The sequence below is a fragment of the Papio anubis genome, chromosome 4 (genome assembly GCF_008728515.1).
Source record: "Papio anubis isolate 15944 chromosome 4, Panubis1.0, whole genome shotgun sequence".
Taxonomy (NCBI): Eukaryota; Metazoa; Chordata; class Mammalia; order Primates; family Cercopithecidae; genus Papio; species Papio anubis.
In genome coordinates, this window is record NC_044979.1 from 137,602,763 (window position 1) to 137,629,158 (window position 26,396).

At 55.7% G+C, this 26,396-nt stretch overlaps 2 protein-coding genes across 6 annotated transcripts in view; both read left to right on the top strand.

Annotated features, from left to right (window-relative positions):
* The window catches only part of RASA4B (RAS p21 protein activator 4B), a 37,187-nt gene extending 19,789 nt beyond the window's left edge, over positions 1 to 17,398 (top strand). For 2 of the 4 annotated variants that reach the window (XM_017956624.3, XM_031665502.1), the window contains exons 9-21: positions 1,043 to 1,160; positions 1,390 to 1,540; positions 1,803 to 1,867; positions 2,641 to 2,753; positions 2,953 to 3,145; positions 3,366 to 3,503; positions 4,065 to 4,209; positions 4,746 to 4,915; positions 6,927 to 7,064; positions 8,939 to 9,074; positions 12,674 to 12,794; positions 13,956 to 14,020; positions 14,132 to 17,398. In XM_017956624.3, the coding sequence (XP_017812113.2) occupies positions 1,043 to 1,160; positions 1,390 to 1,540; positions 1,803 to 1,867; positions 2,641 to 2,753; positions 2,953 to 3,145; positions 3,366 to 3,503; positions 4,065 to 4,209; positions 4,746 to 4,915; positions 6,927 to 7,064; positions 8,939 to 9,074; positions 12,674 to 12,794; positions 13,956 to 14,020; positions 14,132 to 14,253 (1,675 nt within the window). In that variant the 3' untranslated portion in view covers positions 14,254 to 17,398. The other 2 variants (XM_021935718.1, XM_021935719.1) reach the window with 2 other exon arrangements.
* A 3,146-nt stretch (positions 17,399 to 20,544) lies between these two features.
* POLR2J (RNA polymerase II subunit J) lies at positions 20,545 to 26,363 on the top strand. Of its 2 annotated transcripts, XM_031665505.1 has the most exons (4): positions 20,545 to 20,759; positions 23,158 to 23,247; positions 25,278 to 25,452; positions 26,130 to 26,363. In XM_031665505.1, exons 1-4 carry the CDS (start codon positions 20,707 to 20,709, stop codon positions 26,163 to 26,165), a joined length of 354 nt encoding a protein of 117 aa, XP_031521365.1. In that variant the 5' UTR covers positions 20,545 to 20,706; the 3' UTR covers positions 26,166 to 26,363. The 2 variants fall into 2 exon arrangements, with proteins under 2 accessions (XP_031521365.1, XP_021791407.2); XM_021935715.2 differs by lacking the exon at positions 26,130 to 26,363 and having other exon boundaries at positions 20,568 to 20,759; positions 25,278 to 26,121.
* The last annotated feature ends 33 nt before the right edge of the window (positions 26,364 to 26,396 follow it).

Genomic DNA, 26,396 nt, shown 5'->3' on the forward strand with positions numbered 1-26,396 from the left:
GCTCAATCTGGCAGCCTGTCTAGGAAGCCCTCTGGCTTGTGTGCTGTGGCCCCACAGCCCTTGATGGTTCCGCTTTGTGTCTCTGTAGAAGGCCCCAGACAGCCTTTCCCCCATTCCCATCCTTAACAGGGTAGGGGCAGGTGGACAGCCGTGTGTCCAGCACAAGGGCATTTCCATAGAACCAGCCAAGGCCCATCTTCCCATCTTCTTTTTTTTGAGACAGAGTCAGGCTGGAGTGCAGTGGCGTGATCCTGGCTCACTGCAACCTCTGCTTCCTGGGATGAAGCAATTCTCCTGCCTCAGTCTCCTGGGTAGCTGGGATTACAGGCACCTGTCACTATGCCTGGCTAATTTTTGTATTTTTTTTTTTAGTAGAGATGGGGTTTTGCCATGTCCGCCAGGCTGGTCTCGAACTCCTGACCTCAAGCGATCTGCCTGCCTTGGCCTCCCAAAGTGCTGGGGTTATAGGCATGAGCCACTGTGCCAGGCCCAGGGGCCCATTTTAACACTGCTTCTGTGCCTGAGGCTCGTGCTGAGCAGAGGCAGTGGAAGACTTAGAGGATGTCATGCCTTGGTCCATACCCTCCTCTGTTCTGACCTTCCCTGTCAGAACAGGGAAGCTTGGAAGCTCGATCTAATGTGGCAAGTTGCAGGCTCGGGTCTCAGTTTCCCTATTAGGTTGTTATGAGGGTTGGAGATTTGCTTCTGCTGTAAACTGTACACATGATGGTGCCATTATCTGGGAGTTTATAGATTCAAGGCTGGGAGCTCCACATACCCAAGCTTGGAGGTGGCAGGGAGCCAGACCTTGAAGACAGATAGAGGTGCCTTAGAGTGCAGAGGCAGGAACGGCTTTCCAAAAAGAGAAAATAAATAGGCCGGGCGGAACCTGAGAGGCAGAGCTGTGCAGGGTACCCGGATGGAGGGCATAAGCAGAGAGATGGGAGGCTGGGCCCAAGGGAAAAAACTGGAGGCCATGGGAGGGCTGTGGCCTAGGGCGGCCTGGGTCCCTGGTGGAGAGGTCACAGGCTGCCCATTCCAGGGGCAACCTGGGCTCCTTGCAGCTGGAGGTGCGGCTGCGGGACGAGATGGTGCTGCCTTCCAGCTGCTACCAGCCGCTGGTGCAGCTGCTGTGCCACGAGGTGAAGCTGGGCATGCAGGTGAGGGGGCTCTGGGCAGGGTGGGAGGGTCCAGCGGTGGTAGGCCTGTGCCCCTGTCCTCCTAAACCCATTCTGCAGAGCAGAAAACTGAGGTCTGGGGATGTGAGGAACTGGCCAGTACCCAGGGCCCCATCCCCAGCCACCCCTTGGGGAAAATGTCCTCTTTCCCTCGGGGGCTCTGAGATCCCCAGAGGAAAGGGTTTGGGATCCCCCACGCCTCTCCCTGCAGGGCCCAGGGCAGCTGATCTCACTCATCGAGGAGACAACCAGCACTGAGTGTCGCCAGGACGTGGCCACGAACCTGCTCAAGCTCTTCCTGGGGCAGGGGCTGGCCAAGGACTTCCTGGACCTGCTCTTCCAGCTGGAGCTGAGTCGCACCAGTGAGGCCTGGGAGGGAGCTGGGCCCAGAACACTGGGAGGTGGTTGGGCCAGGGTGGGCTCCTCCTGTAGGAGGCAGATGGGGTCAGACAGGAGGGCAGCATGGGACAGAGCCAAGGGCAGAGGTGGGACAGTGGGCTGGGAGGTGGCGAGGAGGCCCTTTATTGAGGGGCCAGCTTAGATCCCCCAGCCACCAAGGTCCTCTGTCCTCCTCCCGCAAAAGCTTTGTCCTAGCCCCCTACCCATTGGGGCCTCTGTTTGTAGGTGAAACCAACACCCTGTTCCGAAGCAACTCTCTGGCCTCCAAGTCCATGGAGGCTTTTCTGAAGGTGAGTTGCATGCTATATTGTCCTCATCTTACAAATGACAACACCGAGCTTCAGAGAGAGCGACAGAGGGGGCTGGGACTTCGGCTCCAGTGTTCTATCTCCGCATTCAGAGCCCTTTAAGGTTAAGAATGCGTCTGGGCGCGGTGGCTCACGCCTGTAATCCCAGCTTTTTGGGAGGCTGAGGCGGGCAGATCACTTGAGGTCAGGAGGTCGAGACCAGCCTGGTCAACATGGCGAAACCCCATCCTACTAAAAATACAAAAATTAGCCTGGCATGGTGACGGGCACCTGTAATCCCAGCTACTGGGGAGGCTGAGGCAGGAGAATCGCTTGAACCAGGAGGTAGAGGTTGTAGTGAGCTCACACCACTGTACTCCAGCCTGGGCCACAGAGCGAGACTCTGTTCCCCGCCCCCGCCACCAAAAAAAGTGTGTGTGTGTGTGTGTGTGTGTGTGTGTGCGCGCGCGCGCTTAAAATTTAAGTTAGAGACAGTCTCACTATGTTGCCCAGGCTGGTCTCAAACTCCTGGCCTCAAGTGATCCTCCTGCCTTGGCCTCCCAAAATGCTGGGATTACAAGGGCTAAGAATTCTAGTCATTCATTCATTCACTCCCTCATTCATTCACGGATAAGCAGTTTGCCCTGTATGTGTACCTGGCCCCCTCCTGGGCGGATATGGCAGGAAGATGGTGCAGGAGCGGCTGCCGGGAGAGGGTGGGCAGCTGGAGTGGGATTGGGGGAGACAGGATCAATGTGACTTGCGGTGGTCCCCAGGTGGCCGGGATGCAGTACCTGCACGGCGTCCTGGGCCCCATCATCAACAAGGTGTTTGAGGAGAAGAAGTATGTGGAGCTGGATCCCAGCAAAGTGGAAGTTAAGGATGTAGGGTGAGGCCGGGGGTAACCCCGGGGGGGTGCGGGGTGCAGCAGCGTGGAATCAGGCCCCGTCTGCACGTGTGTTTGTGGCTCTGCCCACCCGTGTATTGTCCCCTGTGTCCGTGTCCTGGCTGCTGCAAGAGCCACTGTTCCTGTCGTGGCCCTGGCGCTGACTGCGACCCCCTCTACTGCCCTGCCCCGTTCCACGCAGGTGCTCGGGGCTGCACCGCCCTCAGACAGAGGCCGAGGTGTTAGAGCAGAGCGCGCAGACGCTGCGCGCCCACCTGGGGGCGCTGCTGAGCGCGCTCAGCCGCTCAGTTCGCGCGTGCCCCGCCGTGGTGCGCGCCACCTTCCGCCAGCTCTTTCGGCGCGTGCGCGAGCGCTTCCCCGGAGCCCAGCACGAGGTGCGCCCTCCACCCGCCGGGCTAGACTGGGACGGGTTAGACTGTGCCGAGTTGGACTGGGCTGGGGCTGCGGGCGAAGAGCGGTGAGGAACCAGGGAGCGCTGGGGAGGATGAGGGAGGCAGTGTCCTGGGGAGGGTCAAGGACGGAGCCTAAGGGGAGGGGGCTGCCAGGAGCCCAGGCCTGGGGGACCCCAGCCCGCGCTCTCCCGCATCCCTGCAGAATGTACCGTTCATCGCCGTCACCAGCTTCCTGTGCCTGCGCTTCTTCTCTCCCGCCATCATGTCTCCCAAGCTCTTCCACCTGCGGGAGCGCCACGCGGACGCCCGCACCAGCCGCACCCTGCTCCTGCTGGCCAAGGTGCGGGCCTTGCGGCCACGGGCGGGATGCACAGCTGGGTGTCCCACCGGGGCCCTGGCCTGGACTGCAGTGTGTTCCTACCGGCTCCAGCGAGGCCACTGGCACGCCCACGTGGGCACTGCACTTCACAGTTTGCAAAGCCTTCCTGTGGCCACCTTGTTCCAGCACCATCTCATGGATAGGGGAACAGGCCTGCGAGGGGTCGGAGGTGGCCAAGGCCGCCCAGCCCGTCGGTGGTGAATCGTGGGACCTTCCAACCCGGGTCTACTTACTCTCAGGCTGCACCTATCTGCCCGGCACCGGGGTGGGGTACCCAGTGCAGCAGCGTCTGTTAAACCTGCAGAGGAAGGTGCAAGTGGTCTCAGTTATAAAAAGGCATCAAACTCCATGATCCACTCCTCCCTGATCCCTCGTGGGGCTGGAGGGGGCCCGTGGGCATGGCCTCTGTCGCCTCTGCCTCCATCTCTAAGGCTGAGTAGCAAAGACTTGGGGGGTGGGAGGGGGTGCAGTGGCTAGGCCCCTGACCCAGCAGAGCCTGGTCCTTCCTGCTGTCACCTCCAGGCAGTCCAGAACGTGGGCAACATGGACACGCCGGCTTCCAGAGCCAAGGAGGCTTGGATGGAGCCGCTGCAGCCCACCGTGCGCCAGGGCGTGGCGCAGCTGAAGGACTTCATCACCAAGCTCGTGGACATCGAGGAGAAGGATGGTGAGCGCAGCCCTGCGCAGACCCGCCCACAGCCTACTGCTGACGTTTGCCCCGCCCTTGAGCCCCACGGCCCCACCCACCGCTGTTTCTGCCTCTCGTGGCCCCACTCACCGCCTGCTGTTGACATTTGCCAGGCTCCCAGACCATAGACCCACCCACCACTGTTTGTGCTTCCTGTGACTCTGCTCACTGCCTGCTGTTGATGTTTGCCCCACCCCTAGACCCATGGCCTCACCCACCATCTGTGCCTGTTGACATTTGCTCCACCCTTGAGCTCCATATTGGTCAATAGCCACCTGCTATTGACGCGTGTCCCGCCTCCAAGCCCATGGCCCTGCCTACCTCAGTCCACCCGTCACCCCGCTCACCACCTGCTGTTGATGTTTGCTGCACCTTTGAGCCCCATGACCACGTCCACTGCCGGCTATTCACACTTGCTCAGCCCTTGAGCCCCATGGCCCCGCCCACTGCTCCGCCCCCGGCCCCGCCCTCATTCACTGGGCTCTCGATTCCCCCCTCCCTCCCTGGCCTGGCAGAGCTGGACCTGCAGCGGACGCTGAGTTTGCAGGCGCCACCTGTGAAGGAGGGGCCACTCTTCATCCACAGGACCAAGGGCAAGGGCCCCCTCATGTCGTCCTCCTTCAAGAAGCTCTACTTCTTCCTCACCACCGAGGCCCTCAGCTTCGCCAAGACGCCCAGCTCCAAGGTGGGTAAGGAGGGAGGCCGGCAAGTGGGGCTCTGAGAGGTTATGGCACCTTAGAGGCACCTGTCCCCTTCCTTGGAGCCCACCTGAGGTCCCCCGGGGTCAGAGAAGAAAGCCAGGTGTGTGGCATCTGTACTGCTTGTCAGAACCTAGGAGGGCCGGACATGGTGGCTGACGCCTGTAATCCCAGGACTTCGGGAGGCCGAGGCGGGTGGATCACTTGAGGTCAGGAGTTCAAGACCAGCCTGGCCAACATGGAGAAACCCTGTCTTTACTAAAAATACAAAAATTAGCCAGGCGTGGTGACGGCTGTAGTCCCAGCTACTCGGGAGGCTGAGGCACAGGAATCCCTTGAACCCAGGAGGCGGAGGTTGCAGTGAGCCAAGATTGTGCCGCTGCACTCCAGCCTGGGCAACAGAACAAGACTCCGTTTCAAAAAAAAAAAAAAAAAAATGGAGGAAGATGATTCGACCTTACCAGGTTGTTGAGGATTAGATGAGATGATCTCCCTAAGGGTCTTGACCCAGGGCCTGGCAGGTAGTACTATTTAGGCAAATGGTATTATTAAAGAAAGCACATCACCTGGGCTGTTAGGTGAGGAGGCAGGTAGGGCAACCAGGAGAGGCTTCCTGGAAGAGGCAGGAATATAGAAGCACGGAAGCTTGGTGTGGGAAGGGATCTCAAAGATCATCTTGTACAGCCCTCTCTGAGTCATGGGTCACCTCTCCTGCAAGCTCTCTTCTCCCAGGAAGGGCTGAGGACATACTTCCGCCATAGACCTGGTGACCTCTTGCTGTACACCTGCCCGCAGTCATGCAGGCTATGGGGATGGTCGGCCAGGAGTACCCGGCCTAGCCCTGGGCGGGTGAGAGTAGGCTTGGGGTAGGTGAAGGAGCTCATCACTCACCTTGTTCTCAAAGAACCAGCTCAGGAGTCCTGCCAGATGAGGTGCCTGCCCCTTCTAACCTGAGATTCCTCAGATGATGATAACTATTTTTTGTGACAGGGTCTTTCTCTGTTACCCAGGCTGTAGTGCAGTGGTGCGATCATAGCTGGCTGCAGCCTCCAACTCCTGGGCTCAAACAATCTTCCTGCCTCAGCCTCCCAAGTAGCTGGAACTACAGGCATGTGCCACCAAGCCTGGCTAATTTTCTTTAATTTTTTTTTTTTTTTTTTTTTTTGCAGAGATGGGGTCTTGCTATGCTGCCCAGGCTGGTCTCAAACTCCTGGCCTCAAGCAATCCTCCCGCCTCAGCCTCCCAAAGCACTCAGATGATTATTATGCGTCTTCTTGCCAGGGCTGAAAGATTTGGCTACATAGGCATTATTTAATTCTGGTCCCTTTTTTTTTTTTTTTTTTTTTTTTTTCCTGAGGTGGAGTTTCACTTTTGTTGCCCAGGCCAGAGTGCAATGGTGCGATCTTGGCTCACTGCAACCTCCGCCTCCTGGATTCAAGTGATTCTCCTGCCTCAACCTCCTGAGTAACTGGGATTACAGGCATGAGCCACCACAGCCAGCTAATTTTGTATTTTTAGTAGAAACGGGGTTTCTCCATGTTTATCAGGCTGGTCTCGAACTCCCAGCCTCAGGTGATCCACCTGCCTCGGCCTCCCAAAGTGCTGGGATTACAGGTGTGAGCAACTGCGCCCAGCCAGGATATGACTATTAGAGCCTGGGACTACAAAAACAAGTTGGAAAATTAATAAATGCAAAGTCACACAGCGTTGGCCATGGCTGGATTGACTTTGTAGCCCGGGGAATACTGGCTGTCCAGACACTACCCCAAAGCTCACACCTCCCAGGCCTTCTGGGAGTGCTCCCCTGAGAGGCCAGGTCCTCCCCTCCCAGTTGCTGGGCACTTGGTCACTATCAGTCTGTGCTCTGCCCTGGCTGAGGTCACTCTGGGTCTCCCATGCCTACCCCTGGTGCTGCAGAAGGGGAGGCTGAGGCCCAGAGATGGGGAATGGAATGGCCCTGACTAGGTCCCTAAACCTCCTCCTCCCTGCCTGCCCCAGAAAAGCGCCCTCATCAAGCTAGCCAACATCCGGGCAGCGGAAAAGGTGGAGGAAAAGAGCTTTGGCAGCTCGCACGTCATGCAAGTCATCTACACGGATGATGTCGGCAGGCCGCAGACTGCCTACCTGCAGTGCAAGGTGCGGAGAGGGGAGCAGGTGCTGTGGGAGCGGCCTGAGCACTGTGGAAGTGGCTTGGGTGCTATGGGAGAGGCCTGGGTACTGTGGGAGTGGCATGAGCCCTGTGGAAGTGGCCTGGGTGCTGTGGGAGTGGCCTGAGTGGACTGGATGAGAAAAAGAGTTGATTGAGCCTCCCGCCGCCCTACCAGCTACATCAAGCATCGCAGGTTTTGTCTGATCTGGGAGGTGTCGGGGACAGATGTGTGTGTGTTGTCCAGGGGTCTGAGCCCCCAGGAGGCCATGGCCCATGTCTTTCCCTGGGCATCCCTGTGTAGGTCTGTATATGGGCCAGTGTACAGACAGGTGCATCCCTGTGATGTGAAATTTGCGCGTTGCACCCGTTTGTTGGAAACTATTTCCAGATAACTGAGATCGGGGCCAGGCACGCTGGTTCATGCCGATAATCCCAGTGCTCTAGCCAGGGCAACAGAGCAAGACCCTGTCTTTAAAAAAGAAAGTCTGAGCTGGCACCTGTGTGTTTCTGTGTCTGTATCAATGCGTAGTAATCAAACGTTATGCTCCGTGTGGCTCTGGATGCATGTTCTCAAATAACCTTCTCATCTGTTCCTTCATTAACTCATTCATTCATTTATTTAAAAAATACTTACTGAGCACCTCCTAGGTTCCAGCCACGATTCTAGGTGAGGGGATACCATGGCAGACGAGGCAGAGTCCTGCCCTCATGGAGCTGATATCCCAGGGAGAAGATGGGCCAATAAATACATGTTTCAAATGTCGGGCCAGACACAGTGACTCATGCCTATAGTCCCAGCACTTTTGGAGGCCAAGGTGGGAGGATGACTGGAGGCCAGGAGTTTGAGAATAGCCTGGCCAATATTAGAGATGTAGCAAGACCCCATCTCTACAAAAACTAAAAAATTAGCCAGGCATGGTGGCATGCACCTGTGATCCCAGCTACTTGGGAGGCTGAGGCAGGAGGATTGCCTGAGCCCAGGAGTTGGAGGCTGCAGTGAGTTGGAGGCTGCAGTGATCACACCACTGCACTCCAGCCTGGGTGACAGAGTGAGACTCTGTTTCTTAAAAAAAAAAAAGTCAAATTGTGATAGTGACTTGAAGGGAACCAGAAGGGACTAAGGGAGCAAGAGAGGGAACAGAGTGGGGTATAGCAGGGAGCAGTCTACCCTATAAAGAGTGGTCAGGGAGGACCTCTGATGGGTGGCATTCAAGCAGGGACCTTGTAGGAGGGTGACCCAGATGCGTATCTAGGGCAGGAACATGTGGGACAAGTAAGAAGCCTGCAGCTGGAGGGGCAGGCATGACCGTCCTAGAGGAAGTCCTGTCCCCTCTGTGCCCTTTTCTCTAGGGGTTCCCTTTTGGGTCAGGGTCCAGAGCCACAGGGAAAAGTAGTGATATCAGGGCCACCAAATATAGTTGTCATGTTCTGGAATACCTATGAGTGGGGCCAAGGGGCCAATGGCAGCTGAAGTCCAGCCCACACCAGGCTCCTGGGCTCCTGCCATCCCGGTGCCTTTTGCGGGGACAAGTGGAGCTGCTGCCACCAAAGAGAAAAGACAGGTGGGAGAGGAGAAGATGAGGTCTTGCTGTGTTGTCCAGGCTGGTCTTGAATTCCTGGGTTCAAGCGATCCTCCCACCTCGGCCTCCCAAAGTGCTGGGATTGTAGGAGTGAGCCACTGCACCTGCTCTCCAGGCCATGCACCCCGGCATGGGCCACATTACCCTGGAGGAAGGGAAGCCTCTCCTAATTCACTCAAAGCTGCTGGGTTGGGGTGGTGGGGAACATGGCATCTGGCATTAGGAGGGCTTCCTGGAGGAGGTGACGTCTGAACAGGCCTCCCCCTCCACATCCCCGGCAGTGTGTGAATGAGCTGAACCAGTGGCTGTCTGCGCTGCGGAAGGTGAGCATCAACAACACCGGCCTGCTGGGCTCCTACCACCCTGGCGTCTTCCGTGGGGACAAGTGGAGCTGCTGCCACCAAAAAGAGAAGACAGGTAGGAGAGGAGGCCTGGACCCCAGGCTCTGCATCCGTCCACTGCGAGATCCGGCCTCTGGCTGAACGACAGGGCCCTGAGCCCTGCTGTGCACCTGCAGGGACCTAACCCAAGGAATGGTGGCCCCTCCAGGTGCTCTGGCCAGAAAGGGTCCCATGGACCAGGTGGTTTGGGAAATGCCACGTGTTGCGTGTGATGCATATGAGTGAATTCGCTGACGACTCTAAGGAGGCCCGAAAACACGTTAGAATCCCATTTCTTTTTTCTTCTTCTTTTTTTTTTTTTTTTTTTCAGACCAACTCTCACTCTGTCGCCCAGACTAGAGTGCAGTGGTACAATCTCAGCTCACTGCAACCTCCACCTCCCAGGGTCAAGCAATTCTCCTGCCTCAACTTCCCCAGTAGCTGGGATTACAGGCACTCGCCACCAAGCCTAGCTAATTTTTTTGTATTTTTACTAGAGATGGGGTTTCACCCTGTTGGTCAAGCTGTTCTTGTTTTTGTTGTTGTTATTGTTGTTGTTGTTGTTGTTTGATACTGAGTCTAGCTCTATCATCCAGGCTGGAGTGCAGTGGTGAGATCTTGGCTCACTGCAACCTCCGCCTCCCAGGTTCAAGTGATTCTCCTGCCTCAGCCTCCCAAGTATCACGGGTACAAGCCACTGCACTCAGCTAATTTTTGTATTTTTAGTAGAGATGGGGTGTTACCATGTTGGTCAGGCTGGTCTCCAACTCCTGACCTCATGATCCACCTGCCTCGGCCTCCCAAAGTGCTGGGATTACAGGCGTGAGCCACCATGCCCGGCCTAGAATTCCTTTTCTAACGCAATTTAACCTAGCACTTCCCAAACTCATTTGACAGGGAACTCTTCTCTTCCCCAAGGAGCTTCTTACAGAACCGGTGTTCTGAGGAACACACTTGAGGAACGCCCTGCTCATGAGAGCCAGAGAGCCCCTGGGTTTGCACACCCCCATGCTGGCGGTCTCAATCCAGAGCTGTGGGTGGGAGGGGACCCTGAGCCTTGGGCACTAGAGGGATGGCAGAGAGGAGCTTCTAGAAGGACTCCATACTGTGTAGTACTCTAGCTTCTAGCACCTGTGGCTTTATTTATTTATTTTTTTTTTGAGACAGAGTCTCGCTCTGTCGCCCAGGCTAGAGTGCAGTGGCGCGATCTTGGCTCACTGCAAGCTCCGCCTCCCGGGTTCATGCCATTCCCCTGCCTCAGCCTCCTGAGTAGCTGGGACTACAGGCGCCCACTACCACGCCCGGCTAGTTTTTTTGTATTTTTAGTAGAGAGGGGGTTTCACCATGTTAGCCAGGATGGTCTTGATCTCCTGACCTCGTGATCTGCCCACCTTGGCCTCCCAAAGTGCTGCGATTACAGGTGTGAGCCGCTGTGCCCGGCCTTTGTACCGGTGGCTCTTGAGTACTTGAAATGTGGCTTGAGGAGCTGAGGGGTTTTTTTTGTTTAATTTTGTAAAACAGGGTCTTGCTCTGTTGCCCAGGCTGGAGTGCAGTGGCTTGATCATAGCTCACTGCAGCCTCCAACTCCTGGGCTCAAGCAATCCTCCTACCTCAGCCTCTGAGTAGACTGGGACTACAGGCATGCGTCACCACACCTGGCTCATGTAAAAATAATTTTTTTAGAGGTGAGGTCTTGCTATGTTGTCCAGGCTTGAATTCCCAGGCTCAAGCAATCCTCCTGCCTCGGCTTCCCAAAGTGCTGGGATTGTAGGAGGGAGCCACCACATCTGGCCTGAGTTTTACATTTTTAAAAATGTTGTTTTGGCCAGGTGTGGTGGTGGCTCACGCCTGTAATCCTAGCACTTTGGGAGGCCAAGGTGGGCGGATTGCCTGAGCTCAGGAGTTCGAGATGAGCCTAGGCAACATGGTGAAACCCCGTCTCTACTAAAGTACAAACAAACAAACAAATAAATAAGCAAGCCAGGTGTAGCAGCGTAGGCCTGTAGTCCCAGCTACTCAGGAGGCTGAGGCAGGAGAATTGTTTGAAACTGGGAGGCAGAGGTTGCAGTGAGCCAAGGTGGTGCCACTGCACTGCAGCCTGGCGAAAGAGCAAGACTCCATCTCAAAAAAAAAAACAATAAACAAGAAAAGTTGTTTTAATTTTAATTAACTCAAATAGCTTCATGTGGCTAGCTGCCACCTTGTAGAACAGCACAGTTCTAGAACTTTTGAGACCTTCTCCCTGTTATCCACACTTACTTTACAGAGTAGACTCAGCACTTGGAGTCCCCTGGCCTTCGGGCCAGGCCAAACCTTGGTCCCCAGAGCCCAGTGTGGCAGAGGCCATTGAAAACTGACCCACCCACTCTAGCCCAGCCCTGGATTTATGGTCAAGTCGTGTATAGGGATGGGTGACTCTTTTGTTATTGTTTTTGTTTTGAGTAGGTTCTCTCACTCTGTCACCCAGGCTGGAGTACAGTGGCACAATCATAGCTCACTCCAGCCTTGACCTCCTGGGCTCAAGCAATCCTCCTGCCTCAGCCTCCTGCACAGCTGGGACTACAGGCACATGCCACCACACCCAGCTATTTTTTTATTTTATTGTTTATAGAGTCAGGGTCTCACTATGTTGCCCAGTCTGGTCTTGAACTCCTGGCCTCAAGCTCTCTTCCTGCCTCAGCCTCCCAAAGTGCTGGGATTACAGGTGTGAGCCACTGTGCCCGGCCTCTTGGTGACTCTTTGCAAGGGCATTGCTGGCTGGCTGATATAACCTGCAGCCTCTGCCTAGAACCATCGTAGCGATACTCTCATTATTGGCAAGGTGGGACCCACCGTGGTCCAAGAGACAGGGCCTGTTATTCCACTGTGTGGAGGAAAGCTGAGGCTTGGGGAAGGCAGATGACTTGGCAAGGTCATAAAGACAGCAAGCTGCAGGACCAGCTCACTGTAAGGCATGAACCCCCTGTGGCCCACCTCACCATGATGTTAACATTTCAGCCTGCTCCCTTCCAGGCAGGCAGCCTTCCAGAAAGTTACCCAGCTCCCTGGCCAGGCGCAGTGGCTCACGCCTGTAATCCTAGCACTTCGGGAGGCTGAGGCAGGTGGATCACGAGGTCAGGAGATCGAGACCATCCTGGCTAACACGATGAAACCCCGTCTCTACTAAAAATACAAAAACTTAGTCGGGCGAGGTGGCGGGTGCCTGTAGTCCCAGCTACTCGGGAGGCTGAGGCAGGAGAATGGCATGAACCCGGGAGGCGGAGCTTGCAGTGAGTCCAGATTGCGCCACTGCACTCCAGCCTGGGCGACCGAGCGAGACTCTGTCTCAAAAAAAAAAAAAAAAAAAAGGTTACCCGGCTCCCCCAGTCATATCCTGATGACATCCACGCTCCGCAGTCATGCATCCCGTGGTGCAGGGGCTGACCCCAGGAGAAGCGGCTGCCCCTAGAGGGTGGGGAGCCGAGGCAGGGCCTGGGTCAGACTTACCAGGCTGTGCTCCCAGCCCTGCCCTCACCAGGGTCCCCCAAGTGCATCTCTCTCCCCTCCAGGCCTCCATTTCTCCATCTATGCAACCAGAAAGTTGGACATGGTAGTCCCAAGTGTCTGCTTGTGACTTTGCCCTCTCTGTGCCCCCAGGTCAGGGCTGTGATAAGACCCGGTCACGGGTGACCCTGCAGGAGTGGAATGACCCTCTTGACCATGATCTTGAGGCCCAGCTCATCTACCGGCACCTGCTGGGCGTGGAGGCCATGCTGTGGTGAGTCCCACCCAGGAGAGCCTGTGCAGCCCGGGGAACGTGCCAGGCTTGGGGCTGCTCCATGGTGGCTGGTCACCTCTCTTCTAATTGGCCACATCTGGGGAGGGCACCAGGAGTACCTCTCTGCAGCACGAGGCCAGCTCAGGTTAGGACGGAGGCCCCAAGGGTCAAGGCCATGCCTGCTTCATGCTGTGTGCTGAGCCCCCCTTGCAACCTGGCCAGCTGTTCCCCCGGGCCCTTGGAGCACAGGCACAGCCTCGGCCAGCTCCCTGAATCCTTGACCATCTTGCTTCATCCAGTGGTTCTCAGCCCTGGCAGAAGCTTAGAAAAAACAGGATGCTTTTAAAGATCAGCTTTAAAAACAGGATGCCAAGGCCCCATTCAATCAGGGCCTCTGGAGATGCGGCTGGTGCCGGGATACTTCAAGGTGATCCAGTGATTCCCACACGCTCAGCTTCCCCTGAGCCAGCTGGAGCCGGAGCTCGTTCCTCTCTCACACCCCTACACCCTGCGAGGAGGAAGGGTGTGGTCCTCCCCATTCCTCATCGACTCTTCCGGGGTTTATCTCTGCCCTCAAAACCCACGAAGGTGGGGTGCGGTGGCTCATGCCTGTTATCCCAGCTCTTTGGGAGATGGAGGCAGGCAGATCGTTTGAAATCAGGAGTTTGAAACCAGCCTGGCCAACATGGCGAAATCTCGTCTCTACTAAAAATACAAAAATTAACTGGGCATGGTGGAGGGTTCCTGTAATCCCAGCTACTGGGGAGGCTGAGGCAGGAGAATTGCTTGAACCCAGGAGGTGGACGTTGCAGTGAGCTCAGATTGCGCCACTGCACTCCAGCCTGGACCACAGAGCAAGACTCCATCTCAAACAAAACATATCAAAACAAAAAAAAGTCCAAAGGGCATTCTGGTCAATCCACAGTGGTGTGGGGAGGAGTAGGAGACACAGGGAGGGAGAAGGTGCAAGGTGGCCTGGGGCCAAGGCTGGGCCCGTGTTTCCTCTTCATAGACTGAAAGAGTCAGCCCTGCCATCACCCCCAGAGCCACCTCTAGCCCCGGAGGCCCATGCTGGGTCACCCCCAGCCTTCCCACAAGGACACCAGAAGCTCCGGCAGGGCAGGTGGAGGATGCTGGCCCTGACTCTGACCTCCCCCACAGGGAGAGGCACCGGGAGCTGAGCAGGGGCGCAGAGGCAGGCACGGTGCCCGCGAGCCCTGGCGAAGGTAGGTCCTGCCCACCTGGGACTTGCTCGTGGCCGGAACCCCCACCAGGGATGCACGGGTGGGGTCCTCGGGCTCACTCCCAGGGGCCCTCACGGCTGCCTCTGCCCGCAGCTCCCAAGGACTCACTGGCCCAGCTGCTCCGGGTGCTGCAGGACCTCCGGGAGGCCCATAGCTCCAGCCCGGCCGGCTCCCCGCCCTCAGAGCCCAACTGCCTCCTGGAGCTGCAGACGTGAGGCCCGCCCTGCGCTCCCGTTGCTGAGTCCCCTGCCAAGCGCTCGGAGCCCCCCGCCCTGGACTCTGCACCCCTCACCCTGGTCCTCATTAGGGTGCAGGGCCTAGGTCTCTTCCAAGTAGGGGAGAGGGGGAGTCAGGAATAAGGGGATCCCCAGAAGTGCAGAGCTGAGCAGGCCTGGGCCTGTCATGGCTGGCCTGAAGTGTCCCTGGCTCCCTACAGCCACTGCAGCCATCACTGCCTCTCCAGGGACCCTCCTCTCCCGCCTAGGACAGACCCAGCCAGAACCACCGCTAGGACGGGCCACACCCGGGGGTCTGGCCTCCAGGGACCTAGAGAATGGGAGGGAGAACGGGGCCCCAGGAGACCTGGCCGCCACCCCACCCGCTGCCCTTGGGTGGCACAGGGCTGTGCTGTTGCCAACAGTAAACCTGCTGTTACTGTCCAGGCTGTGGGGTCTTGTGATGGGGGTCTGGGGAGAAAGTGGGCCCCGGGGAACCTCGGAGGCTGTCGGTGGATGTGCCAAGGATAGGGCTGACAGCATGGGCCTGGGCATCCCTGTTCCCCCCTCTTTCTTCCCCCTACTCATCTGGGGTCGGGGACTCCTTTCCCTTCCCACTTGCTGTCCCCACCATGTCCCTGGGTCCCCTCTTCCATGCCCCACAGGCCACAGAGCCCAGTGTGTCCAACCAGCTGTTCTCTCCTCAAAGCAGCCCCCAAGCAAGTCCTTTCTCTAGGGTGTCTCTGAGGACAGCACAGAGGCGGGGCTCAGAGACCCCATTCCTCTTCACGTAGCCCTTACCCCAAGCCCGTTAGCTGTGTGGCTGGCAGTGTTGGCCCTGTGGAGGCTCCCGTCCCCCCAACCTTTGTGTCACATGGGCTGCCAGGCTGAGCTCCCAGCTGCGTCCACAGTGACCTGGATCGGGGTGGGGACAAGGCCTGGACCCTCCTTCTCCAGAAGACCTTCAGCTCCTGCCTTGCCATGCAGTCACCTCCTTCCCCACTCTGACCCCAGATCCCAAAGGCCCACCCTTGCCCCAGCCCCTTCCTGGCCCCATGGGGTTTCTCTGATGCCTTCATCATAGAGGCCCCGGGCTGGTCCGACGGTCAGCAAAACTTGACTGTGACCCAGTCCGTACTCTTGGGGACTTAGAGCCCCTGGTGTCCTGGGATCTGGCCTGCCTTTCTTTGGTCAGTCCCTGTGGTCCCCCACCAGCTCCCCCTCCCATAGGGCTACCCACTAAGCCCTGCCCCCAGCCCAAGAGGAGCCCCCACTGCCTGTGGGGCAGTGATGTCTGGCCACCAGCTCACACCGATGACTTGGTCTTGGGGTGGCAGAAGCAGCGAGTGACAGGAGCAGGGCCCCTGTCCCTCTCCTCTGGCCCTGTGGTACCCAAGCCACACGTTGTGCCCACTCTTGGGGCTGACCTGCTGCAGGGGCCACCAGCCGCTGCTACTGTGGGCCGCTCCGGGGCAGGGTGGGCAGGGCCTTTGTGCCTTATGAGGACACAGAAGTCCCTGAGGCCCCCAGACCTGGCTCAGCCAACCTCCTTCCTCCCCCGGCTGCCCCCCACTCGAAGGCTGCCTCCTTCCCAGTGCCCACCGGCGCCAGGCTCCTCACAGCAGCAGCTCAGACACAGGGCGCCTCCAGGTGGTCCCAGCCCTCCAGGAGGGTGCTGTTTTCACATCTGCCTGCATCCCTTCATTCATTCATTCCTCACCTTTATCCTGTTATCTGTATCTTGTTTAAGCTACCAGGAAGGAAAGGGAAGAAGAGATCAGGAAACTGGGACCCTCAGAAGGGAGGAGTGGGCTTGGAACTTAGACATCCACCTCAGAGCTCAAATAGGTTGTTTAAAATCACATTCGATTTTCAGATGAAGGGGAACTTTATAGATTCTTTTTTTTCTTTCTCTTTTTTTTTTTTTGAGACAGAGTCTCATTCTGTTGCCCAGGCTGGAGTGCAATGGCTCGATCTTGGCTCACTGCAACCTCTGCCTCCCAGGTTCAAATGATTCTCCTGCCTCAACCTCCCAAGTAGCTGGGATTACAGGCGCTCGCCATCACGCCTGGCTAATTCTTGTATTTTTAGTAGAGATGGGGTTTCTCCATGTTGGCCAGGCTGGTCTTGAACTCCTGACCTCAGGTGGTCTGACCTCCTTGGCCTCCCAAAGTGCTGAGATTACAGTTGCAAACCACCGCACATGGCCAGAACTTTATAATTAAAAGAAATTTGAAGCTGGGTGTGAGGGTGCACACCTGTAGTCCCAGCTACTCAGGAGGCCAAGGCAGAAGGATCACCTTGAGGCCAGGGGTTTAAGGCCAGACTGGGCAACATAGCAAAAGCTAGTCCCTAAAATTAATTTAAAAAAAAAAAAAAGGAAAATGAAGGAGACTTGAGATTTTTGAACTAAATAGTGGTGATGGCTACACATTGTGAGTGTAATTAACACCACTGAGTTAAACACTTAAAATGGTTAAAATGCCAAATTTTATAACTATCTTACTACAATAGAAGTATAAAAGAGAGACTTAAGATACTTACGTGACTTACAGAAACCTTAAGATACTTATGTGACTTACAGAAACCAACTGCAACAAAACAAAATGTTAAGAAATGACCTTTTTATGAGGCAATTGGAAATTTGAACATTGATCAACTATAGGATGAATAGAATTATTAATTTTGTAAAGGTGTGATAAGATACTGCTCTTGGCTGGACACGGTGGCACATGCCTGTAATCCCAGCTACTTGGGAGGCTGAGGTGGGAGAATCGCTTGAGCTCAGGAATTGGAGACCAGCCTGGGCAACATGGTGAAACCCCCGTCTTTACAAAAACAAGCAAACAAAAAAGATACCGCAGTTGTGTTGTAAGAGTCCTTCTCTTTCAGAGCTACATAGTGGAATATTTATGGAATATTTAGGATAAATGATACGGGCGTTTGGGATTTGCTGCAAAATGATCCAGAGGCGGGGATCAGGGGGAGAGGTAGAGATGAGACAAGAGGTAGAGGGGAGAGGTAGAGGTAGCCACGAGCTGATAATTACGGAAGAGAGATGCAGAGTATGTGGGGGCTCATTATCCTGCATAGTCTAGTTTTGTGTATCTTTTAACTTTTCAAGAATAAAAAAGCTTAAAAAGTATACGTGTCCTGGTCTTACCAGAGACTCACCCACTGCCAGCCTCCAGCCAGGGAGGGCCAGGTTTGCATTTTCACACACATGTCACGCTCCTCCACACTCTCAACGTGGAGAGCTTCAAACAGGGAAACCCCAAGCCCTGCTGGCTTCTGCCAACCCCCCGAGCAGAAGCATGGGTCCCCCTGGTCACCACCTCACCGCCCTCATCCTGATCTCACCGTACACAGCAAACCCCAGTGTAATTAACAAGACCGAGGATACCTGTAATCCCAGCACTTTGGGAGGCTGAGGCGGGCGGATCACCTGAGTTCAGGAGTTCGAGACCAGTCTGGCAAACCATGGCCAACATGGTGAAAGCCCAGTCTCTACTGAAAACACAGAAATTAGCTGGGTGCGGTGGTGCGCATTGTAATCCCTACTACTTGGGAGAATCAGATTGAACCTGGGAGGCGGAGGTTGCAGTGAACCGAGATCACGCCACTGCACTCCAGCCTAGGTGACAGAGTGAGTCTCCATCTCAAAAAAAAAAAAAAAAAAAAAAAGTGAGACAGAGCCTCAAAGTCGTTTTCCAGAACAATCGTTATTTTTTTTTTTTTTTTTGAGACAGAGTCTCACTGTGTTGTCCAGGCTGGAGTGCAGTGGAGTGATCATAGCTCACTGCAGCCTCCAGCTCCTGAGTTCAGCCTTCTGAGTAGCTGGGACTACAGGTGTGCACCATCATGCCCATTTTTGTACTTTTGGTAGAGACAGGGTCTCACCACGTTGTCCAGCTTGGTCTCCAACTCCTGGGCTCAAGCCATCCTCCCACTTCAGCCTCCCAGAGTGCTGGAATTACAGGACCGCCGCACCCAGCCACGAACACATTCTCAAAGCTCATCCAAGCAAGCTCTGAGCCTCCCCTCTTTGTCCTTATCCTAGGACAGCCCCCAAAGTCCCAGGGTTCAGACATGACCCCTGACCTGGCTGCCCAGCTAGGTTCTGGGGCAGGGCCAGTGGGGCAGCCTGTATACCTTGGCTCTTCCAGGAACTGTTGAAAAGTAAAGAGGGCTGGGCACGGTGGCTCACGCCTGTATCCCAGTACTTTGGGAGGCCGAGGTGGGTGGATCACCTGAGGTCAGGAGTTCAAGACCAGCCTGGCCAACATGGTGAACCCCCGTCTCTACTAAAAATACAACAATTAGCTGGGCATGGTGGCAGGTGCCTGTAATCACAGCTACTCGGGAGGCTGAGGCAGGAGAATTGCTTGAACCCGGGAGGTGGAAGTTGCAGTGAGCCGAGATCGTGCCACTGCACTCCAGCCCGGGCGACAGAGAGACCTTGTCTCAAAAAAAAAAAAAAAAAAAGGTCAAGGGGAGATTTAGATTCAAGGGGCCTACCCTCTCCCTCTTCCCTATGGCTTTTGGGGCCATATCAATGTTTTCTCCTGGCTGTGGCCTTGGTGGATACCATTTCCCCCTTAAGCAGCCCACCAGCCTGACCCCTTAGAGCTTCATAGCCTCCTGTGGTCTGCCATCCTATGGGCCTCCTAAGCCTTTTTGGTGGATTGGGTCCCTCCCCTCCCTTCCTGGCCCAAGGCCTGGGTCCAGGGGTGGCTGAGCCTGATGCAGCCCCCACCCCACCCTAAATCACCAGCACATGGTTCTCTGGCTACTTCCTTAGGGGTACACAAAAGTCCTCATACCTGTGGATCTCATTGGGTTTCAAGGACCTACTGTCCAGGAAGTATGGCCTCCAGGGTCTCCTGAGCCTAAATGCAGGCAGTGATAGGGAAAGAGGCATGGACTTATTAGGGTTCCAGGTAGAAACCTGGATCTTGAGTGCACACACACAGCCGCCCTTCTGGCAGCATCCACCACGCCTCTCCTCCCCTCCCCAGATCCTGACCACTGCAGCTGGAAGGGAAGTTAACATCAGTGCATGCCTGGCTCTGCCCCCCGGTTCTCCTCTCAGGCCCTGAGCAGAGCTGCCCATAGCCCAGGATGCCACATTGTTTCTGGAGGCCACCTGGAAAAGCGAGAGGAACAGGAAAGGGTGTACCTCCCATCTGCCCCCTGAGTCTATACCACTGCCTCCCAGACACTTCAAGGCCTGGCGTTCAACCGGGGCCTGGGGCAGGTTCCCAGATGATTTTTGTTGTTGTCGTTTGTTTGTTTGTTTTTTGAGATGGAGTCTCGCTCTGTTGCCCAGGCTGGAGTGCAGTGGTGTGATCTCAACTCACTGCAACCTCCACCTCCCGAGTTGAGGCGATTCTCCTGCTTCAGCCTCCTGAGTAGCTGGGATTACAGGCGCACACCACCACTCCCAGCTAATATTTTGTCTTTTTTTTTCAGTAGAGATGGGGTTTCATCATGTTGGCCACGCTGGTTTCAAACTCCTGACCTCAGATGATCCTTCTGCCTCAGCCTCCCAAAGTGCTGAGATTACAGGTGTAAGTAAGCCACTGCACCTGGACCCCCTTTTTTTTCTTTTTTCTTTTTTTTTGAGACAGGAGGCTCAGACGGGAGGCTGAGGTAGGAGGATCTCTGGAGCCCAGGAGTTGGAGGCTGCATGATGGCGCCACTGCACTCCCGCCTGGGCGACAGAGGGAGACACCTTCTCTAAATAATAATAATATATAAAAAGATAATACGTAACCCTCCGGGCTCCCCTCTCACTTCTGTATACACCTGCCTCCTTCTGCATCCGTCACCCAATTGTTCCTCCCGGCCAACAAGCCGGTGGCACCCCCAAGGCAGGGGTCCTGCAGCAGTCGGTGTAGGCAGCCTGCGCAGAAGGCTTATCATAGATCTGCCTCTGGCCACGAGATCTTCTGCTCCCCCTACGGCTGCCAGCCGCAGCTGTCCACTACCCCTTAGCTTTGTTATCTCTATTCAGGGGCTTCCTGCTGCGCACTCCAAAGGGGTGCAAGTTTCCAAAGAGAGATCAAGGGATATGGGGAGCGGAGAAAGGTACAGCTTGGGGTTCCCGCTCAGCCAGGACTAGGAGGTCTCTGTGGGGGCAGAACAGCCCGCCTAGCGCTCTGAGCATGCGCCGAAGAGCGCCCACGGGGGCAAGCCACGCCGAGGGGAGGGGGTGGTGTGTGTGTGTTGGGGGCGGGGGGGGGGGGCCTCCCGACTGACGCATGCGCAGAGGCAAGGGCCTCCCTCGGGCTTTTCTCGCGCCTGCGCAAGATCCTCCAGCCCGAAAGGGGGCGATGAGCCGATCCTTACGCGGGTTTGTCTCGCTGGAGTAATCCGGAAGAGGCCTCCTATCAGGGCTCTGGAGGAGGCGGCGGCAGATACTTGGGGTCTGGACGCGACGGCGGCGGGAGCATGAACGCCCCTCCAGCCTTTGAGTCGTTCTTGCTCTTTGAGGGCGAGAAGAAGTAAGTGACGCTGGCTGCGGCGGGCCGAGGTGCGCGGGCCTGCGACTGTCGCATTCTGGGGTGTCTCCTGCCCATCTCTTGCCCCGGGAGGGAAACAGCTTTTGCTTGATCGACCGCTCGGCCTGTTTTAAGGCCGTTCCGCGAGGCAGTGACGAGTGTGTACATTTTGCAGATGAGGACACTGAGGCTCGGAGGAGCAAGTTCCCCCGGACACGCAGGAAGTGGCGGGGTTGTATTCGAACCTAGAGTGTCTGGTTCTCCATAGCCCTTTTCCTCTGGGATCTGGCAGCCTCCTGTCTTGTTTCTCGCCCTCCACTTCCATCCTCCATCCCCCATCCCCTCCGATCTGTCAGCGGTCTGTGTAAAAGCCGCAGTGGCTCCTCGCTGCCTGCGGGTTGAAGGAGTCCAGGGGAGAGAGCTTGGGCTCAGCCCCTGCGTCCCCCACTTAGCTACTCTGTATCTGTGACTTGATCTGCTGGAGGCCCTGTTTCCTCATGTGGAAAATGAGTTTATTACTGTACTTAAACATGGGATTCAGGCCGGGTGCGGTGGCTCACGCCTGTAATCCCAGCACTTTGGGAGCCCGATGCGGGCGGATCACCTGAGTTCGGGAGTTCAAGACCAGCCTGACCAATATGGAGAAACCCCTACTCTACTAGAAATACAAAATTAGCTGGGCGTGGTGGCGCGTGCCTGTAATCCCAGCTACTCGGGAGGCTCAGGCAGGAGAATCACTTGAACCTGGGAAGTGGAGGTTGAGGTGAGCGGAGATCACGCCATTGCACTCCAGCCTGGGCAACAAGAGTGAAACTCCATTTAAAAAAAAAAAAAAAAAGGGATCTGGCCGGGTGCGCTGGCTCACACTTTTAATCCCAGCACTTTGGGAGGCTCAGGTGGGAGGATCGCTTGAGCACAGGAGTTTCAGGCTGCAGTGAGCCGTGATCGCATCACTGCACTGCAACCTGGGCGACAGAGCACAATCCTGTCTCAAAATAAAAATAATTGGATGAGGTAATTTGTGTAAAGCTCTTGGTCCAAAGCTCAGCACCTGGAAGACCTCATAACCATTGGCTCTTACTGTTCCCAGGTTGCCGTGCAGAGGTCTGGGTGTGGCCCTTGCCAGCCACTTAGGCCTCCTTTAGAGCAGACTCGCAACTGGGGACCATTTGACCCCACAAGGGTCATTTGGCAATAACTGGGAACATTATTGGTTGTCAAAGGGGTTATGACTAGAATCTACTGAATAGAGGTCAGGAATGCTGCTGATGTCCTACAATGTCCACAAGACAGCACCCCACAGGAAAGAATTATGCACCCTAAAATGTGTGTGGTGTCAACTGGAGAAACCACCTTGGAAAAAAGGAACAGGGCAGGCATGATGATGTGCACCTGTGGTCCCAGCTACTCAGGAGGCTAAGGTGGGAGGATCACTTTAGCCGAGGAGTTGGAGGCTGCAGTGAGCTAGGATCACACCACTGCACTCCAGCCTGGGCAGCAGGAGGGGTCAATTGAGGCGAGGAGTTCAAGACCAGCCAGGACAACAAAGCAAAACCCCATCTCTACAAAAGAAAAAAAAAAAAAAAAAGAGGAATTCAGAAAAGGCCAAGGTTCCATAGATCTGGGGTAGCAGGAAGTAGGGGACCGGGTTGGCGAGGTCTTTATGGGATGAAGAAATTGAGAAAGGTCTTCAGGAGGAGGCAGAGCTTGTTTTCCTATATAAAGGGATATATATACATAGGAAAAAAAATATAATATATATATATATATATTTTTTTTTGTCAGAGTCTTGCTGCAAGCTCTGCCTCCTTGGTTCATGCCATTCTCCTGCCTCAACCTCCCGAGTAGCTGGGATTACAGGCAGCAGCCACCACTCCTGGCTATTTTTTGTATTTTTAGTAGAGATGGGATTTCAACGTGTTAGCCAGGATGGTCTTGATCTCCTGACCTCGTGATCCGCCCGTCTCGGCCTCCCAAAGTGCTGAGATTACAGGTGTGAGCCACTGCGCCCAGCCTTTATTTTTATATTTTTGATACAGAGTCCCTCTGTTGCCCAGGCTGGAGTGCAGTGGCGTGATCTCGGCTCACTGCAACTCCACCTCCCAGGTTCAAGTTATTTTCCTGCCTCAGTCTCCCCAAGTAGCCAGGACTACAGGCATGGACCACCACACTCAGCTAATTTTTTTTTTTTTTTTGTATTTTTAGTACAGACAGGGTTTCGCCATGTTGGGCAGGCTGGTCTTGAACTTCTGACCTCAGGTCATCTATCCACCTCAGCTTCCCAAAGTGTTGGGATTACAGGCACGAGCCACCGCACCTGGCCGGGAGGAGGCAGGATTTAGACTTAGGGTGGGAGGAGGGGAGCCCCTGCCCCTCATCTGTGGCCTCTGCATCTTCCTAGGATCACCATTAACAAGGACACCAAGGTACCCAATGCCTGTTTATTCACCATCAACAAAGAAGACCACACACTGGGAAACATCATTAAATCGTAAGTTTCCCATCACAGGCTCTCATGGGCTGTGTTTAATGGGCCCCTCTGGGCAAAGCACAAGTTCCAAGATCTTTCTCAGTCTCTCTGAGCTACAGGAGGTCCTTCTGGGGGCTTGCTGTGGGCATTTTATAATCTTGGTACCTTTTTTTTTTTTTTTTTTTTTTTGAGACGGAATCTTGCTCTGTCACCCAGGCTGGAGTGCAGTGGCCGGATCTCAGCTCACTGCAAGCTCCGCCTCCCGGGTTTAGCCATTCTCCTGCCTCAGCCTCCCGAGTAGCTGGGACTACAGGCGCCCGCCACTTCGCCCTGCTAGTTTTTTGTATTTTTTAGTAGAGACGGGGTTTCACCGTGTTAGCCAGGATGGTCTCGATCTCCTGACCTCGTGATCCGCCCGTCTCGGCCTCCCAAAGTGCTGGGATTACAGGCTTGAGCCACTGCGCCCGGCATCTTGGTACCTTTTTATCAAAATGACACTGACCTCCATGTCTTCACATAAGCCACGCTTCTGTAGTGGCTTATTCTGTAGATGAACATGTGCATTTACATTCACTTTTTTTTTTTTTTTTTTTCCCCGAGATGGAGTTTTCGCTCTTGTCGTCCAGGCTGGAGTGCAGTGGCGCAATCTTGGCTCACTGCAACCTCCGCCTCCCAGGTTCAAGTGATTGTCCTGCTTCAGCCTCCCTAGTAGCTGGGACTACAGGCACACGCTACGATGCCCGGCTAATTTTTGTATTTTTAGTAGAGATGGGGATTCACCATGTTGGCCAAGCTGGTCTTGAACTCCTGACCTCAGGTGATCCACCCGCCGGCTTTCCAAAGTGCTGGGATTACAGATGTGAGCTGCTGCGCCCGGCCTTACGTTCACTGTTAAGTGCACATTCTATAAATGAACGAGCAGCAGATTCCAGCACAGTAGGCCTGTGTGTTGTTCATGCTAAGGGGCATTGAAAAGCAGTCAAGATTAGCTCCCTTCATGCCACCTGTCTGTGACCTCAGTGCCACCTGGGACTCTAAGATGTATGTGGCAGAGACTAGAACTTCTATTTAACAAGAGAAAGAAGTAGGAGAGTTCTGTGGCGTTCCAGTGCCCCTGATGGGTGCCCTGCATTAGTTGGTGGATGTTCGTTTACACCAGTGAGGTCCTAGCCAGGTGGTCGGTCAGGGATGTGACGGCCACTCTGGCCCAGGGACTTGTCATTTTCCTGTAGACTTGGCTCTTCCCTCTGGTGCCACCAGCGAAGCCAGGCCTTTCCCTGTCTGTGAGTGGGGTCTGCCCAGTCTCCTGGTGTGGTCGGGCACAGGGATGGAGGACTCTTGCCCGGAGCCCAGCCAGTGGGGCACCCAAGCTCTCCTGGGGCCCTGCTGCTCCCCTGCTCTTGAGCCCAGTGTTGCCAGCTATGCATGGGTCCCCTTCGTGGTGCTCACACCACTCTGAGCTGCTCTAGAGGAGACCCCAGTGTGCCCAGGGCACAGTACGTGACACAGCCCCATCCAGTGTGCGTGGCCAGCCGCCGGCAGCTGTGCTGCTCGGAGGACAGAATTGCATTTCCATTCCACTCACTGCTCAGAGCCTGGGCCCTCCTCTCCTTGCTGCCTTTATTTGCTGTGTGGATGCTCTTTTAGGGCTTTTTGGGTCTGAGTCACTGAACACTGTCTGGACATTCACTGCCTAGGAGATCTCTCTACCAGCACTGCAGTTCCCTGTGGGAAGAGGTTGCTGGAATCCGTTTCCAGCTTGGGTCCTTCAGCCTCATGGATGTGGGGGGTGTGGGGGACCGTGTGTGTGTCCTTCAATATCATGGATGCAGGGTGTTATGTGTGTGTGTGTGTGTGGCGGGTAGGGTGTTCCCACATGAGGTATCTTCCTAAAAGCATTACTTTCCTTGAAGACTTTTGGGGAAAAAAACTGGGGGGTTGGATTTTTGGCTAGAAAGTCTGTTCTGCTCTGAGCTGGCTGCCACCCAGCTTGGGCCTGAGGCCCGAGGGCATGAGGCTAGACCTTCACACTGTCTGTCCCTGGACCGCAGACAACTCCTAAAGGACCCACAGGTGCTATTTGCTGGCTACAAAGTCCCCCACCCCTTGGAGCACAAGATCATCATCCGAGTGCAGACCACGCCGGACTACAGCCCCCAGGAAGCCTTCACCAACGCCATCACCGACCTCATCAGCGAGCTGTCCCTGCTGGAGGAGCGCTTCCGGGTGAGGGCGGGGCCCGGAGGGGCGGGTGGCGTGGGCTGGACACCGGCCCATGTGCCCATGCCTGGGACAGCCCTAGCCTGTTTCTTCGGAGGTCTTGGGGGAGAGGCGGTGCTCATGGAAGGGCAGGGACTTCTACCACAGGCTTCAGGATGTGTGGACTGAGAGGTTGTGGAGTCCAGGCCTGCGGCTTGCCTGCCCCATGGGACTTCCGTAGCGCGGCAAGGTCCCCTCATGTGCTGTGAGCCGGATCGGGGCGGGGAGCTGCTGTCCTTTGGGGGTGCTCTTCTACGTCCCTTATCTGTGGTTGGCAAGGCCTGGTCCTTCCGGGCCTCTGTCTGGGAGGCAGCTCACCCCAGGGTGGCCCATGCCTGTTCCCGGCAGGGCACCTGGGAGTCTATAACAGTTTAGAGGGGAAAGAGCCACAGCTTGGGGGATTTCAGTGTCTTGAGTCATCTGCTCCCCAGGAAGCCTGTGGCCCCTGACTCCTGCCTGGGCTGCCATAGAGAACGGCTGGACTGGGCCAGCTGGGAGGGCTCTTCGGTTGCTCCACTGTCCTGGGGAGTGTGGCCCATGGCTGCCCTCCAGGAAGGGCCTGGTCAGGGGATGCTGGGCTTGTTTCCCCAGCGTCCTTGCCCCAGCCGTTCCAACTCAGTCTCCGCCTTCTTCCTCTCTCCCAGGTGGCCATCAAAGACAAGCAGGAAGGAATTGAGTAGGGGCCAGAGGGGGCTGTGCTCAGCCTGTGAGCCCAGTTCCTACCTGCGCGTGACCCTCTGCTCCAGGCACTACGCCGAGGAGAGCAGCCAGTCCCAGCCATGGCCCGCCTTGTGACCACCCCTCACCCTGACACCGATGTATCCTGTACATAGATTAGGTTTTATATTCCTAATAAAGGATGGCGGAAGAGACCTGGATGTGGACTTGAGCAGCGGTGACTTCACAAGCAA